Source organism: Macaca mulatta, chromosome 13 (genome assembly GCF_049350105.2).
Source record: "Macaca mulatta isolate MMU2019108-1 chromosome 13, T2T-MMU8v2.0, whole genome shotgun sequence".
In the NCBI taxonomy this organism is placed as follows: domain Eukaryota; kingdom Metazoa; phylum Chordata; class Mammalia; order Primates; family Cercopithecidae; genus Macaca; species Macaca mulatta.
In genome coordinates this window covers 98,681,493-98,698,361 of record NC_133418.1, presented here as the reverse complement: position 1 = coordinate 98,698,361, position 16,869 = coordinate 98,681,493, and the positions used below count along the sequence as shown (strand labels likewise).

Here is a 16,869-nt window from a genome sequence, read left to right as displayed (position 1 = left end):
TAACTACATTTTCCAAAACATAATTAGACAAGTGATTTTTTTTTTACATGTTTGCAAATCTCGCCCATGTCTGGGTTCTCCCATCTGCTTTTGCATTCAATCTTATGATGGCCCTGTAACCTCTGGAAAGGGCCACTGTCTACACCTGAGGGAGTGGGAGTGAAAGGGGTAAATGACATCTTAGCATATTAGGACAATAGTTGTGACTTTGTAAACCCTGAAAAGGGTCTCAGAAGTCCCAGACCACAGTGAAAACAGCTGGCCATTTTTAGAATTTTCCACATTGCAATTTTTCACACCAAGGGACCTCTTAGCCTTTGTTTCCCCAGAATGGGTAAGTGGAAAGATGAAAAGGGTGAGAAAGAAGTGGAAAGAAAAGAAGGAAGGAGGGGGGAGGGAGGCGTGGGAAGAAGAGGTGAAGGAAAGCAGCGAAGGAAGAGGAGGAAGAAGGGAAGTAAGAGGAAGGAGAAAGGAGGCAAGGAGAGGACAGACTGGCTACCTGCCCAGTGATGGGACATGTTGGAGACACTGAGGGCAGCCTGGCCGTGGCTGGAAGTCACAGACACCTGTGTCCCTGGCTGCAGGAGGATGGGACTGGGGCTCCCTGGGTGCCTCAGGAACCAGCTCAGGTCGGTGGCCTCCTGGCTCAGCAGAAGAGTCAGGCTCAGTGTGTCACCAGGCATCTGCAGCTGGGAGTTCAGGCTGAGGGTCCCGGGGACTGCAGGGAGGCAGGTGACAGGGGACCCTGGAGGAGGTACTCATGGCCCTCAGATGCAGCTGAGCAATCGCTCCCCCCGACTCTGGAGCCCATTCCTCCACACTCCCTCCCTAGCTTTTTAAATTTTTCTTTTTGTCCCTGGATGGGCATCTGAATGTGGCTGCTGCAATCCAGCCTGGAAGACTCTATCTGTTATTGGAAACCAAAGAGAGAACCTTTTTGGTCTATGCCTCTCCCTCCTCCAGGCATCTTGGGGCTGCTGGAACTGCTTCCTGCCTCCTAGGGTAAAAAGCAGGGTTACTCCAGCACGTTCTCTCCTTGTCCTTATGTCTCTGGGGCCCCCCTCATTAGTCTCCCTACTCAGGTTCCAAGCTCAGGGCCTGTGATCTGCTGTGATGGCTGGCTTTTTCTCCCACCCAGAGGAGCAGCTGTGCTTGGACCAGCTGGCCAAACTACAGGTTCAGAGAGGAAAAACACACTGAGAGCATTCATTTCACTTAAGGTCATTGGTTTCCAAGTTCCCAACCTTCCTCACCAGGTGGCAGCAACTGGCAGTACCCGGGTTCAGGATGGCTGAAGACAAGGCAGCCACAAGGCTGGTGGTTCTGGGGGCTTTGACAAGGAGGGTAATGGAGGCAGATGCTGGTGTTCCACTGGTAGCCAGAGAGGCAAGCACAATAGAAATTCCCCTCGTGGTTGACATTACACTCTGTGACAGAGAGAAGGGAAGAGGGGGCGGGCAGGCTGTCTGAGGAAGCTAGGTGGGCAGGGTGAACACCTGCCTGATGCCTGAGAGGCTTTAGGGCTGGGTATCTGGACCAATCTCCAAGCTACAGGTGCCTCAGTCAGGCACATGCATCAGGACTGCCTCCTCAGTCAGCGCTTGAAGCAGCAGATGTCTCAGGGGCCAGGGAACAGGTGAAGGTGGAGGTCTGTGCCCACATTGTCTGTCCCTTGGGCCATCAGTCAAAGTTAGAAGATAGGGGATGGGGCAGGCAGGGAAGGGTCTGTCTGGTAGGGAGGGGAGGAAGGAGCTGGGCCAAGAGACAGAACCAGGCAGCCCTTCCTCCGGGAAATATAGAGGGACTCACAGCATCTCAGGCAAGTTGGCTGCAGGAGGCCCGGGAGCCCCTGTTCATTCGCTCTCAGCCCCCTTCCCATGCAAGTGGTACCTGTTGTGAGTCTGAGGCCAGTGAGAAGAGGCCTTGGGGAAGAGGAAGCTGAGGCAGCAGGGAGAGTCAGGGTCCTGGAGACTTCATGGGGCCAGGTCTTATCTGAAAAGTCCAGGTGTACATAGACGGAGACCAGCGCTGATTCTACAGGAGCAGAGGGGACAGCTGGAGAGGACAGGCAGCGAGGCCACAAGCCGGTCCCCTCTGGAGTCTCTCATCTAGCTGGCCAGTCCCAGGAATGCAGAGCCGACCCCCTCCCACAGGCTGTCCAGATGCATATAGACAGGGCTCAGGAAGGGAACAAGTCCTCCCCTAGGCACGGTGGCTTCAGATACATAGCTTCACGTCATCCATCCAGCAACACCTATTTTATGGATGAGGCTCCAAAGACAATGAGTTCATCTCCAGGCCTCGCTGCTAGAGAACTGGTCAATGACCTGTCCGACTGTGATCAGAGCCAGTCCTCTCTCTCTGCCACCACTCCCTCGCTGCGCCTGCCCTCTCCTCTCCGGGTCCTGGGTTTCCACCTCATTCCCAGCCCCTATCTCCTCCCCCTCCCTCCTCCTCCTGTCCATTCACTCACCTCCTGCTCCATTCTGTTGGTCCAGGAGCTGCCCAGATCCAGATTCCCCTCCAGCCTGACTCTGTCCCTGGAATAGAACACAGAGGAGAGACCTCAAGTCCCTTCCAAAGGCACCCCAGGGGCCAGCCCGACTAGTCTCAGCCAGCACAACTCAGTCTCAACCAGCTCTTCTTTTTGCCAGGAATCAAGGGTACACATCAGGAAGGGAAAGCAGGCTTCTCTTAGTGGGTGCCAGGGATGCAACCCCAGGAACCCTGCTATCCCACCCAAGACCAGGAACCAGGAACGCCCTGGGAAGTCAACATGCTTTGTTTAATTCCTTCCTGCATTTACCTGTCCCTGGGCCTCTAGGCTAATTGAAATGGCTGGGTCTGGAGCTCCAGCAGTGGAGCTGGACAGAGTTGGCTGGGGCCCAGGCGCTTGGGGAGTTTATTCCTTCTGTAGGATTTGACAGCAGGGTGAGAAGAAGGCAGCCTCTTTCCTTTGTCTTTGGTTCCTGTACATTATTTCCTCACCAACTCCTCCTCTGACAGGGTGACGGTGGAGGTCTGGACCCACATTGTCTGTCCCTTGGGCCATCGGCCAAAGCTAGAGGATAGGGGGATGGGGCAGGCAGGGAAGGGTCTGTCTGGTAGGGAGGTGAGGAAGGAGCTGGGCCAAGGAGACAGAACCAGGCAGCCCTTCCTCCAGGAAATATGGAGGGGCTCACAGTGTCACAGACCTGAGCCCTGTCTATATGCACCTGCGTGTGCGTGTGGGTATCTACCCAAAACCAGATTTTGACACAGATACGAATATGGATAAGACATGAGTATAAGCTGGTCACAATGGCACGTGCCTTCAGTCCCAGCTACTTGGGAGGCTGAGGTGGGAGGATCACTTGAGCCCAGGAGTTCAAGTCCAGCCTGGGCAACATGGTGAGAGCATGTCTTAAAAAAGGTATAGATATAGATAGATTTAGATACAGATACAGATATATATTTACATAAAGACAGATTTAGATTTAGCAATACAGATAGATTTAGGCTTAGTGGTATATAGATGTAGACATAGGCAGAGATATAGCTGTCCGTGAGGAGAACACAGATGGAAAAGCACCCTCTAGACTCTGATGTCTTTCCTCAGATTCTCTCCCATCCTCTAAGCCACTAGTTCCCAAATCTGCAAAGTTTTTCTTTTTCTTTTTAAATGGCCAGCTTGACTGGACGAGCCTTTATCCAAAGTACAGCAGGTATCATAGGAGTTTACAGGGACTCAAATAAGGAAACAAGAGCTATCCCCCACACCCAGGAAAATAAAATTGTGTTCTCAGAGATCTCATAACAAAGCATCCACTTTCCTTATACATTACTTCCTCTCCCCTCAGCTCTTTCCCCACTACCTATCCTTTCATTCCACGCCTCGTCTCTCCCAACCAGAGGTCCCCATTGTCGCCTCTGCAGACCTCCCCTGGGTCTCACCCCGGTTTCACTTACAGGTTGGGATGCTTGGGCAACTGGTGACCCCAGCAGGGGAAGAGTTGTGGCCAGGAGCAGCAGAGGGGCAGCCGAACAGACCATGGCTCAGTGAAGCAGTCCCTACAAGCCCATGATGCAAATTTCTGCAAGGAAGAGCTGGCAGGGCAGTATGCAGATGGGATGGGAGGGAAGAGGGGAGGGAGCCAGGGCTGAACTTACAGAGGAAGCGCTACAGCCTGTGACTCTGAGTCAAATGGGAATCCAGGTCGCCGTGGGGGCCACCTGGAGCCCACATGCCCCCAGTGAGAATGGTGCCGAGGCTCCTCTTGGGCTCTGGACCAAAAGCTCAGAGTCTTAGGGTTTTGAAGTCACAACCAGCAACGTGTCAATAAGCCAGGTTCAGTCATGTTCCCAAGGACCTGGGAAATCTGGATTGTTCTGAACTCCTCAAAAGCTGGATCATTGATCAAAGAGTCAAGGTTAGAAATGAAAAATAAAGAAAAGATAAAAATATGAGAGCTGATTTTTACCCTAAAATAATTTCCAGATAGACTAGAATCCTCCCTCCCTCCCTTCCTTCCTTGTCTGTCCCTTGGGCCATCTGCCAAAGCTAGAAGATAGGGGGATGGGGCAGGCAGGGAAGGACTGGTCACGGACCTGTCCGACTGTGATCAGAGCAGGGGGTGAGTGGATGGACAGGAGGAGGAGGGAGGGGGAGGAGATGGGAGCTGGGAATGAGGTGGAAACCCAGGACCCGGAGAGGAGAGGGCAGGCGCAGCGAGGGAGTGGTGGCGGAGAGGACTGGCTCTGATCACAGTCGGACAGGTCCGTGACCAGTCTGTCTGTCCCTCCCTCCCTCCCTCCCTCCCTCCCTTCTTTCCTTCCTTCCCTCCCTTCTTTCTTTCTTTTTCTCTCCCTCCCTCCCTCCATCCATCCCTCTCTCTCTCTTCCTTCTTTCCTTCTCTCCCTCCTTTTTCTTTTCTTTTCTTTCTCTTTCTTTCTCTTTTTCTTTTCTTTCTTTCCTTGCTCTTTCCTTCCTTTCTCTCTCTCTTTCCTTCTTTCTCTCTCTTGCTCACTGTCACTCTCACTCTTTTTCTTTCTTTTATAAACAAGGCCTTCTTCTGTTGCCCAGGCTAGAGTGCAGTAGTATGATCAAAGCTCATGATCATAGCTCACCATAGCCTCAAACTCTTGGGCTCAAGCTATCCTCCCACCGTAACCTCCCAAGTAGTTGAGATTACATGTGTGCACCACTGCACTGGCCTAAAGCCTTAAATGTAAAAAAGAATCTGAGAAAATACTAGAAAACATTATCAAGTTATTTCATAAAATAATTTTAAACAGAGGAAGGTTTTTTAAACAATACATAAAACTGAGAAGTCAAAAAGGAAATAAATGTGACTGTCTAAAAACTTTTAAGTTTGGCCTAAAAAGAATAATTTTCTCAACAAAGGAACTTTCTTCTAGTTTTCGTATCCCTAAGATAGAAATAGGCAAAAGGTAGGAACAGACAATTCATTGAAGAAGGAATAGAAATAGTTTGATAATGGCCAGGCAGGGTGGCTCACACCTATAATCCCAGCCCTTTGGGAGGCCGAGGTGAGTGGATCACCTGAGGTCAGGAGTTCGAGACCAGCCTGCCCAACATGGTGAAACCCTGTCTCAACTAAAAATACAAAATCAGCCAGGCTTGGTGGCGCATGCCTGTAATCCCTGCTACTTAGGAGGCTGAAGCAGGAGAATTGCTTGAACCTGTGAGGAGGAGGTTGCAGTGAGCTAAAATTGCACCATTGCACTCCAACCTGGGCAACAAGAGTGAAACTCCATCTCAAAAAAATAAAAATAAAAAAGAAGCAGTTTGATAAACATATACAAACCTCTAACTTCATGCATCAGAAATACAAATCAAACAAGATACTATTTCTCACCTGCTAATTATCAAAAGAGAAAATATTAATTATATTAAGTATACTTGTACATGTGTGTAAAAACATGTACATAAGAATATTCAAGGCAGAATTGTTTGTGACAGCAAATGAGTTGATTAAACAACCAAAATGTCTATTAAAAAGGGAGAGCTTATATAAATCTTGGGATTTCCAAACAATACATTACTAAAGTTGTGTGGGAAAAGTGAAGTAGCTGTATTTTGGAGTGATCTCCAATATAGTTAGTGAAGTTTAAATATATGTTATGTGTATTATGCTCCCATGTATGTAAACAAAATGAATCTATTTAAGATGCCGGGCGCGGTGGCTCACGCCTGTAATCCCAGCTCTCAGGGAGGCAGAGGCGGGAGGATAGCTTGAGCCCAGGAGTTCGAGACCTGCCTGGGTAATATAACGAGACCCCGTTCTCCACAAAAAGGAAAAAAAAAAAAAAAAAAGACGAAAAGATGCTTGTACTTGTATATCCCTAGAATATTTCTGGAAGAATACATCAGAAATCTGGCAATAGTTGTTGCTCCTGGGGAAAGGGATTAAGGGTCTGGATGGGTCTGTGTGCTGTTTCATATATAGTTTTTCTAATCATAGGCATTTTTTTTTTAAATAAAAAAAAGTTGATTTAAACACACACACAAAGTACGAAGTACCTATGGTAGAAATATAGCCCCATTGCATTTCCACCTCCACCTCCACCTCCAATCCCCCCTTGCCAGTTTTGCTGCTAATGGAAGAGCAGACACACAGAGCAAATACATGCATGGGAGCAATCACTCTTGTAAATAGCGGATTTCAGAAAACATGAAAATGGTGGAGAATCTGGTTTGAGAACCAGAGAGAGAAGTGACAGGGAAAACACAGGTGCTGGAGGTAGGATGCTATTAGCATGCTGGGTGCTGTCTGTTACAGCTATGGGCAGTCTCAGATGGGCCAAGAGGATGTGGGACATCAACAGCATCATGCTCCACAGGGTCTGTTGAGGACCAGGAACTACACAAGTGAGAGGTGGACTGAGACCCAGAAGAGTGGCTGCTTCAGTGCCGAGGGGAGACTGAGCCATGGCAGCCCCCAGTTAGGAGAGGCAAGGACGGCCTCCAGTGGAGGGAAAGCTGTTCATCCATCAGCATGAACACTGAAGGAACAAGTAACTCCGGGGACATGAGAAAGCTAACAGAGGCCGGGTGCGGCGGCTCACACCTGTAATCCCAGCACTTTGGGAGGCCGAGGCAGGCGGATCACCTGAGGTCAGGAGTTCAGGACCAGCCTGGCCAACATGGTGAAAACCTGTCTCTACTAAAAATACAAAAAAAATTAGCCAGGGGTGGTGGTGGGCACCTGTAATCCCAGCTACTCGGGAGACTGAGGCATGAGAATTGCTTGAACCCAGGAAGTGGAGGTTGCAGTGAGCCGAGATGGCACCACTGCACTCCAGCCTGGGCAACAGAGTGAGACACCCTCTCTCTCTCCCTCTCTATTTTATATATATATATATATATATATATATATATATATATATATATATATATATAAATAAAATATGTATATATATAAATCTTAGTCTTATGGACTGATCAGTTTCATGGGGAGTCAGGAAGCACCCACAGGCTGAATCAGGTCTTAGGCAGAGTGGAGTTCAAACCAACAGGGACTTATTGCTGCCACCTATGTACTCCCAAGTCCAAAGTGAACCACAAGGTGATTGTCCTTTGTCCCTCCAATATACATACTGATTTTTGGAAACTAATCAGTTTTTAACTGCTGGCAGCTTTTCTGAGCTCCTAGGTTGCTTCCTGGACACCTCTAAACACGGATTGTGAAGGCTGCTGGTAAGCAGTGCTCCCTTACTTCATTTTTATTTTTTAAAGACAGGGTCCTGTTATGTTGTTCAGGCTGGCCTCAAAGTCCTGGACCAAAGTGATTCTCCCACCTCAGCCTGCCCAAGTAGTTGGGATTACAGGCGTGAGCCACCACTGGACCTGGCCTCCATTTTTTTTTTTTTTTTTTTGAGAGAGAGTCTCACTCTATTGCCCAGGGTGGAGTACAATGGTACAATCTTGGCTCACTACAACCTCCACCTCCCAGGTTTAAGTGATTCTCCTGCCTCAGCCTCCCAAGTAGCTGGGATTACGGGCGCCCATCACCACACTGGGATAATTTTATATTTTTAGTAGAGATGGAGTTTCACCATGTTGGCCAGGCGGGTCTCAAACTCCTGGCCTCAAGAGATCCACCTGCCTCGGCCTCCCAAAGTGCTAGGATTCAGGCATGAGTCACCGCGCCCGGCCTCCATTACTTCTTATAGAAAGTAATTGCTGGGGCCAGGTGTGGTGACTCGTGCCTGTAATCCTGGCACTTTGGGAGGCTGAGGCGGGTGGATTGCTTAAGGTCCAGGAGTTCAAGGCCAGCCTGGGCAACATGACAAAACCTCAATATGGCAAAACTTCATCTCTACGAAAAATTAGCTGGGTGTGGTGGCACATGCTTGTAGTCCCAGCTACATGGGAGGCTAAGGTGGGACGATCACCTGAGCCCAGAAGGTCAGAGCCATAATGAGCTGTGATTGTGCCACTGCGCTCCAGCCTGGGCAACAGAGCCAGACCCTGTCTCAAAAAAAAAAAAAAAAAAAAAGAAAGAAAGAAAGAAAGAGAGAAAGTAACTGCTGGGGTTGCTGCATATTAGTTACCTCTATGAACTAGACATTGAATCTTGGTGTATTTTTTCTAACTTTTAGGTTCTGGGGTACAAGTGAAGGTTTGTTACATAGGTAAACTTGAGTCATGGGGGTTTGTTGTACAGATTATTTCACCACCCAGTTATTAAGCCTAGTACCCATTTAGTTATTTTCCTGATCCTCTCCCTCCACCTTCTGAAAGGCCCCAGTGTGTGTTGTTCCCCTCTATGTGTCCATGTGTTTTCATCATTTCGCTCCCACTTACAAGTGAAAATATGTGGTATTTGGTTTTCTGTTCCTGTGTTAGTTTGCTAAGGATAATGGCCTCCAGCTCCATCCATGTCCCTGCAAAAGACATGATCTCATTCTTTCTTATGGCTGCATAGTATTCCATGGTATATATGTACCACATTTTCTTTATCCAGTCTATCATCGATGGGCATTTAGGTTGATTCCATGTTTTTGCTACTATGAACAGTGCTTCAGTGAATATCCACATGCATGTGTTTTTATAAAAGAATGATTTATATACCGTTGGGTGTAGACCCAGTAATGGGATTGCTGGGTAGAATGGTATTTCTGTCTTTAGGTCTTTCAGGAATTGCCACTGTCTTCCACAATGGCTGAATTTAATTTACACTCCCGCCAACAGTGTATAAGCGTTCCTTTTTCTCCACAACCTCGCCAGCATCTGTTAATTTTTGGCTTTTTAGTAACAGCCATTCTGACTGGGATCTTGGTGTATTTGCACAAATACGATTTGGGTTCAGAGGTCATGGCACCTACTATGCGATATAGGATTTCTGCTGGGTGCTACCAAGCTGTGGCCAGTGGCGGCGGCCACATCATGGGACATGTGTAGAAAGAAGGGGAAATACACAGCTGTTCACCCAGCTGCAGCACAATTCCAGTAACGGCGAGTCAGCTAACCCTCGGCTGACGCAGAAAACTCTAATATAGAAAGAGTATGTTCAAAATTGTTTGATGCCATAAAATTACTGACCTGTGAAATATTTGACAAGAAGAGGTATTTTAACAAAAAGCTGGACGCATTATATATGTCTTTATAGGAAAAAACGTATTTCTGACATTAAAATGTTAAAAGAAATGGTATGAAGTTATTCAGAAGGAATAATGGCAGCCTTAGATCTATAATTTAAGTATCTAACTCTGGACCTTAGAATGAGATCCCATATTTGCTCTCTGGGACTGTTCAGAAAACCCTGCTTCAGGGTTTATATTAAAACTATGTACCTCAAGAGCACAACTTGCAGAAGCTGAAGAAACTCATGGAATTTCTGATGCTTTCTTTGATTCTTACAGGATGTGGGGACTTCACAAAAGTTTCATGTTGACCTTATATAGGAATAAACCTATGGAGAGACCAGGACATTAGAGTGGAGAAGAACTGTTTCTTCTAAAGATAAAATAATTTCAAATCCTTAAGCCAGGATTTAGCCAGTCTGTGGTATTCTGTTATTGCAACACAAAACGGACTCAGAGTCCTTACAACCTAATCACCTCTTAAAGGTCTCCACCTCTCAATGCTGTGGCATTAGGGATTAAGTTTCCAACACATGAACTTTGGGGGACACATTCAAACCACAGCATGGTAGAAAAGTGGTCATGAGGTTAGGAATGGGATTAATGAGCCTTGTGATTCAAGACAACCACTTCATCTTTCAAGACCTCAGTTTTCACATCAATAAAATAGAGTTAAAATATATGGTCTTTGCAGTATTTAAAAGTGTTGTTCCATTTCTTTCCGGTTTTCATGGTTTCTAAAATAAAATCCACAGCCATATAACTCATTGATCCCCTATAAGTAATGTATCATTTTTCTTTGGCTGCTTTCAAGATTTTTTCTTTGACTTTAGTTTTTAGCAGTTATGATGTGTTTAAGGTGGGCTTTCTTCGGACTTATCCTTTATGGATTTGGTGAGCCTTTGCATCTGTAGATTTATGTCTTTCATCAGCCACTATTTCAAATTGTTTTTCTGCACTGAATTATTTCTCCTCTTCTCTGGAGCTCTAATGACTCAACTATTAGGCTTTTTCTTTCTTTTTTTTTTTGAGACGGAGTCTCCTTCTGTTGCCTAGGCTGGAGTGCAGTGGTGCAATCTCTGCTCACTGCAACCTCCGCCTCCCAGGTTCAAGTGATTCTCCTGCCTCAGCCTCCCAATAGCTGGGACTACAGGCGCATGCCACCACACCCGGCTCATTTTTTTGTATTTTTAGTAGAGACGGGGTTTCACCCTGTTAGCCAAGATGGTCTCGATCTCCTGACCTCATGATCTGCCTCCCAAAGTGCTGGGATTACAGGCATGAGCTACCACGTCTGGCTGCCTTTTTAGTATTTTATCCACAGATCTCAGTGGCTCTGTTCAATTTTTCTTTTTTTTTTTTTATTATTATACTTTAAGTTCTAGGGTACATGTGCACAATGTGCAGATTTGTTACATATGTATACATGTGCCATGTTGGTTTGCTGCACCCATTAACTCGTCATTTACATTAGGTATATCTCCTAATGCTATCCCTCCCCCCACCCCACGACAGGCCCCAGTGCGTGATGTTCCCCTTCCTGTGTCCAAGTGTTCTCATTGTTCAATTCCCACCTACGAGTGAGAACATGCGGTGTTTGGTTTTCTGTTCTTGGGATAGTTTGCTGAGAATGATGGTTCCCAGCTGCACCCATGTTCCTACAAAGGACATGAACTCATCCTTTTTTATGGCTGCATAGTATTCCATGGTGTATATGTGCCACATTTCTTTCTTTTTTTTTTTTTTTTTTTTTTTTTTGAGACAGAGTCTCGCTTAGTCGCCCAGGCTGGAGTGCAATGGCGCGATCTCGGCTCACTGCAAGTTCCGCCTCCCGGGTTCACGCCATTCTCCTGCCTCAGCCTCCCGAGTAGCTGGGACTACAGGCGCCCGCCGCCTCGCCCGGCTAATTTTTTGCATTTTTAGTAGAGACGGGGTTTCACCGTGTTAGCCAGGATGGTCTCGATCTCCTGACCTCGTGATCCGCCCGCCTCGGCCTCCCAAAGTGCTGGGATTACAGGCGTGAGCCACCGCGCCCAGCCACATTTCTTAATTCTGTTCAGTTTTTCAATCTTTTTTTCTGTTTTTCAGATTGGATCATTTCTACTGATCTATCTTCAAGTTGACTGACTTTTTCCTCTGTCATCTCTGTTCTGCTGTTAAGCCTGGATAGACAGAATAATGACCACCCAAAGATGTCCATGTACTAATCCCTAGAACTTCTGGATATGTAAATGTATATGTCAAAAGGAATTTTGCAGATGTGATTAAATTATGAATATTGAGAAGGAGATTATCACGGATAATCTGCGTGGGCCCAATGTAATCACAAGGTCCTTGTAAAAGGGAGACAGGAATGTGAGAAACAAAAAAGCAGAGGTTGGACTGATGCAGCACTTTATTTATGTATTTATTTTTTGAGACAGGGTCTCACTCTGTTGCCCAGGCTGGAGTTCAGTGGCACAATCATGGCTCACTGCAGTCTTGACCTCATGGGCTCAAGTGAGCCTCAGCCTCCTGGGTAGCTGGGACCACAGGTGTGTGTCATCACGCTTGGCCAACTTTTATTTTTATTTTTTGTAGAGATGGGGGGTCTTGCTATGTTGCCCAGGCTGGTCTCAAACTCCTGGGCTCAAATGATCCTCCTGCTTTGGTCTCCCAAAGTTCTGGGATGAGAAGTGTGAGCCACTGTGTTCAGTGAAACTGATGCACTTCAAAGATAAAGGAAAGGGCAAGGATTGATGACAGGCTCCAGAAGTTGGAAAGAGCGAGGAAATGGATTCTTCCCTGCAGTCTCCAGAAGAAATGCAGGTCTGCTGACATCTTGATTTTACCTCTGTAAGATTCATTTCACACTTCTCATTCTCAGAACACATCACATTACATAATACATTTGTTTTGCTTTAAGTTACTACATTTGTAGCTATTTGTTATAGCAGCCATGGTAGTAATTTAATACATAGCTCATGCAATAACTTTTACATTTTTGGTTATTATATATTTCAGTTCTAAAGTTCCCATTTGGTTCTTTACATTTTCTATTTCCTCCTTGAGACTTTTCTCCTTTTCTTTAGTTTTTAAAACAGTGTTCACATTTACTCATGGCACTTTTGTAATAGGTACTTTAATGTCTTTTTTAGATAATTCCAACATATTTGTCATCTCAGAATTGGTATCTGTTGATTGTTTTTTTCCATGTGAGTTGAGATTTCCAGGTTCTTCAAATGCCAGTTAATTTTGAGTTTTATCCCGGAAATTTTGAATATTATGAGACTCTGGATCTTGTTTAAAACCTGTGGGAAGTGTTAATGTTTCTTTTTTAGTAGGTAATCTACCTGGCTTGGTTCAACCACAAGTTCTCATTAACCTACTGTGGACTGTGCTTTCAACATCAATTCTCATTTCAAAACCTTTACAGTGCTATTCAGATCTTCTGCAGACGTGTGCCACCCAGTGGCCGGTCTGGAGCCTGTGTGATGGATGGTCTATCTCTTGGTGCAGTTGTGCTGGTGGTTTGTGGTTTAGGGTCAGATCCATGCAACGTACAACTGGGAAGTGATCCCAGGAGCTCATAAAACGATATGGGGTCATCTTCTTGTCCTTTCTGGTCATTCTGATACTTTCTGGTTCCCTGGGGCTCCTCTTTTTGGTTCTCTGGCCAGAAATCCAGGGCTTTATTTCCCTGCTCTACGATGCACTTCCTGTATCTGTTCACAGGTGGGGCCTTGCAGCAGAGAGAAAAAGCAATGGAGGTTTGCCTTGCCCTCTTAGCACCATACATTCTGATCAGAGGAAGTTCCTCTCCCTCAGAGTTCTAGGCTCCTGCAGATCCTCACTGCCACTGCTGCCATGCGATTGTTTAGAGGCTGGGTGTGAAAGAACAAAGAAAAAAGAAAAAAAAAAAAGGTGGAATTTCCTCCACTCTCTCTGAGTGTTAGGGTCTTCCTTCCCTCTCCTTGAGCCAGACCTAGGGGGTTTCTTCTGTAGTTCTGTCTATCTGTGCAATTGCACATTTATGGGTTTGGGATTGCCTTGAGTTCAGGCCAGTGCATACCTGAAGAAAAAATGTGAAGCTCACCACCAGTTCAGTGGTATTTTGAATTCTGTACTTCTTCCCCAGTCCACCTGCTACTGTTTACTTTCTAGAGTCCTCAAGTATCAGTTCTGTGCAATCTTTCCAGGTGTATAGCTTCACTCAGTGGGAGAGACAGGGTGGAGGATGTTTACTCCATCTTTCCTAGAACTGGGCCCCTGCATCTCACAATTTTGGTATGTATTTTTATTATCATTTCATTCAAAATATTTTCTGATTTCCCTTTTGATTTCTTCTTTGTTGGCTACTTAGAAGTGTTATGTCTTAATTTCTAAACAAAAGAAATTATCTGGTTATATTTTTGTCCCTGCTTTTAGCTTGATTACATTCTTGTCAGAGAAGATAATCATTACGATGATCAATCTTTAATATTTTTTGAGGTTAGTTTTATGGGCCAGCATATGGTCAGCTTTTGTAAGTGCTCTGTATGTAATAAAAAAGTATGTGTGGCCGGGTGCGGTGGCTCACAGCTGTAATCACTTTAGGAGGCCAAGGCAGGTGGATCACCTGAGGGGAGGGGTTTGAGACGAGCCTGGCGGGCCAACATGGTGAAACCTTGTCTCTACTAAAAACACAAAAATTACCTGGGCATGGTGGTGTGCACCTGTAATCCCAGCTACTCGGGAGGCTGAGTCAGGAGAATGGTTTGAACTCAGAGGCAGAGGTTGCAGTGAGCCGAGATCGCATCACTTCACTCCAGCCTGGGTGAAAGAGCAAAACTCCATCTCAAAAAAAAAACAAACAAAAAAACCAAAGTATGTGTATTCTGAGCCGAGCACGGTGGTGTGTACCCATAGTCCCAGCTACTTGGGAGGCTGAGGTGGGAGAATCACCTGAGCCCAAGAGTGTGAGCTGCGGTGAGCTATGATTGTACCACTGTACTCCTGCCTGGGTGCAGAGTGAGACCAATCTCTAAAACACAAAAAACAAAAGGCAAAAACAAAACAAAAGAAACAAACAAAAAACTTTTAGATATCTGTTATAAATAGTATGTATTTTGGTTTACTTTTATTCTTTTAATCAGTTATGACTACCTTTACCTTTATCAAATCATTTATGCTATTTATAGTCAATTATAATTACTGATAAGTTTAAACTTGTCTTACTGTTTTCTATGTAGTCCACTTTTTCTTCTCCTTTTTTCTCCCTTATTTCCCTCTTTTGAGTTAATTTCTTTTTATAATTATCTCATTTGAACTCCTCCCCCATTAGCTTTTAGTTACACATATTTTTACTACTTATTTAGAAAGTTTCTTTAGGGATGATAAAATGCATCTTTGACATCTCAACTCTAACTTCTTTTATTCCCCAAACTTCTACACTGGAATGTGTTAAAATAGAAATCTGTTCAGTAGTTGGGTAAACGAGTTTGCCTTATGAGGGGACAGACATTTTAGACACTGGGAACCACAACAACAAAGTACACAGGTATGATGCAGATTGTTGTGAGGTCAGAGAACTACAGTACTGCAGTTTGGGATCATTGCTGCCAGAGGTGTGAATAAAAATGGAAGTGGAATTAGATTATAAAGGCTATCCAGACTGGAAAGCAGGATGGGAAGCCAACAAACTAGAAAGCAACTACTTGAAAAGAAATAGCACAAAACAAAAAGTGATGAATACAAAATTAGGCCAGGCATGGTGACTCACACCTGTAATTCCAGCACTTTGGGAGGCAAGGTGGGTGGGTCCCATAAGCTCAGAAGTTCAAGACCAGCCTGGGCAACATGGTGAAACCCCATCTCTACAAAAAATAGAAAAACTAGCTGGGTGTAGTGGTGTGCGCCTGTAGTCCCAGCTACTTGGGAGGCTGAGGTGGGAGGATCACCTGAGCCCAGGAGGTCAAGGCTGCAGTGAGCCGTGATCATGCCATTGCTCTCCAGCCTGGACAACAGAGTGAGAGTCTGTCTCAAAAAATATATACATACATATATATATATTTTTTCAAACTTTATGTTAATATTTTTTGTTTTTGCAGAGACAGGATCTCACTATGAAACTCCTGGCCTCAAGCAATCCTCCCACCTCAGCCTCCCAAAGTGCTGGGATTATAGGCACTAGCCTCCATGCCTAGCCCTCAAACTTCAAAGACTAAGAAAGTTTTAAATGTTGTATTATAACTGTATTGTTTGCTTATTTATTTCTCCAACAAGATAAACTGAAAGTTAATTCAAACTTGAATGCCTAAGGAACCACAGGTATCCATTAACACTCCCTCCTCTCCTAGGAAAATACTTCCTTCCAGGTTTTCCCTAAATCTTCCACCTCCTTAATATTTGTAACCAGTGAAATACTTCCTAGACTTATTGCCTCTACTCCAGAACCATTCACAGTGCTCTTTGGAAAGCATGTTTTATTGTAAGCAAGATTATTTCCAGTATCACATTTTTCTTAGAACACTCAAGTTAATCCCTTATAAATATCCTTTGATTAGAAAGCAAGATGGGCTCCTTGAGTCCAGTTGGTATTACGATGTAAGTGGAGGCTATTTGATGGGTCACAATTGCTGAACATAAGAGAATTGATCATACAATACCTAGGCCATATAAAAATGAGATTGGGTACCAACCTCTCTCCTTAAATCTGGGATAGGATCAGTTTGGACTTTTATCTCCGAACTAAAGAATAAATCCCACCGGCCAGGCACAATGGTTCAACCCTATAATCCCAGCACTTTGGGAGGCTGAGGTGGGTGGACTGCCTGAGCTCAGGAGTTCGTGACCAGCATGGGCAACACCATGACACCCCATCTCTATTAAAATATAAAAAATTAGCCAGGCATGGCGGCATGCACCTTTAGTCTCATCTACTTGGGAGGGAGGAGAATCGTTTGAACCTGGAAGGTGAAGGTTGCAGTGAGCTGAGATTGCGCCACTGTACTCCAGCCTGGGGGACAGAGTGAGACTATGTCTCAAAAATAAAATAAAAATAAATAAATAAATAAATAAATAAATAAATAAATAAATTCCAACAAATAGGAGTTTTCAGTCAAACTTTGATTTTAGATTATCAAAGCAATGCAGGCTTGTCAAAAAAACTAAAACAATTGAGACATCTGTCAATCAGAAACCAAAAATACTTATGGCTCCCTTTTTAATCAAGAAATGAACCAAAGTATATACTTTGCCTATCAGTTGTTTACTTAAAAAGTGTTATGTTTCGGCTGGGCGCGGTAGCTCACGCCTGTAATC

The 16,869-nt window shown here is 45.1% G+C and overlaps 1 protein-coding gene across 50 annotated transcripts in view; it reads right to left on the bottom strand.

Moving 5' to 3' along the window:
* Positions 1-16,869, bottom strand: part of ADGRF3 (adhesion G protein-coupled receptor F3) — a 43,911-nt gene that overhangs the window by 8,921 nt on the left and 18,121 nt on the right. For 9 of the 50 annotated variants that reach the window (XM_028831892.2, XM_077959903.1, XM_077959893.1 and 6 more), the window contains 4 exons: positions 2,474-2,540; positions 1,891-2,034; positions 1,254-1,427; positions 500-718 (listed from right to left, as the gene is read on the bottom strand). The exons of 1 other annotated variant lie outside the window; for it this stretch is intronic. In XM_028831892.2, the coding sequence (XP_028687725.2) occupies positions 500-718; positions 1,254-1,427; positions 1,891-2,034; positions 2,474-2,540 (604 nt within the window). Of the gene's footprint in view, positions 1-499; positions 746-1,253; positions 1,428-1,890; positions 2,035-2,473; positions 2,541-2,806; positions 3,125-3,948; positions 4,074-4,149; positions 4,385-9,798; positions 9,918-14,262; positions 14,404-16,869 lie in introns of all 50 variants that reach the window. 40 more of the 50 variants (XM_077959895.1, XM_077959909.1, XM_077959881.1 and 37 more) reach the window with 18 other exon arrangements.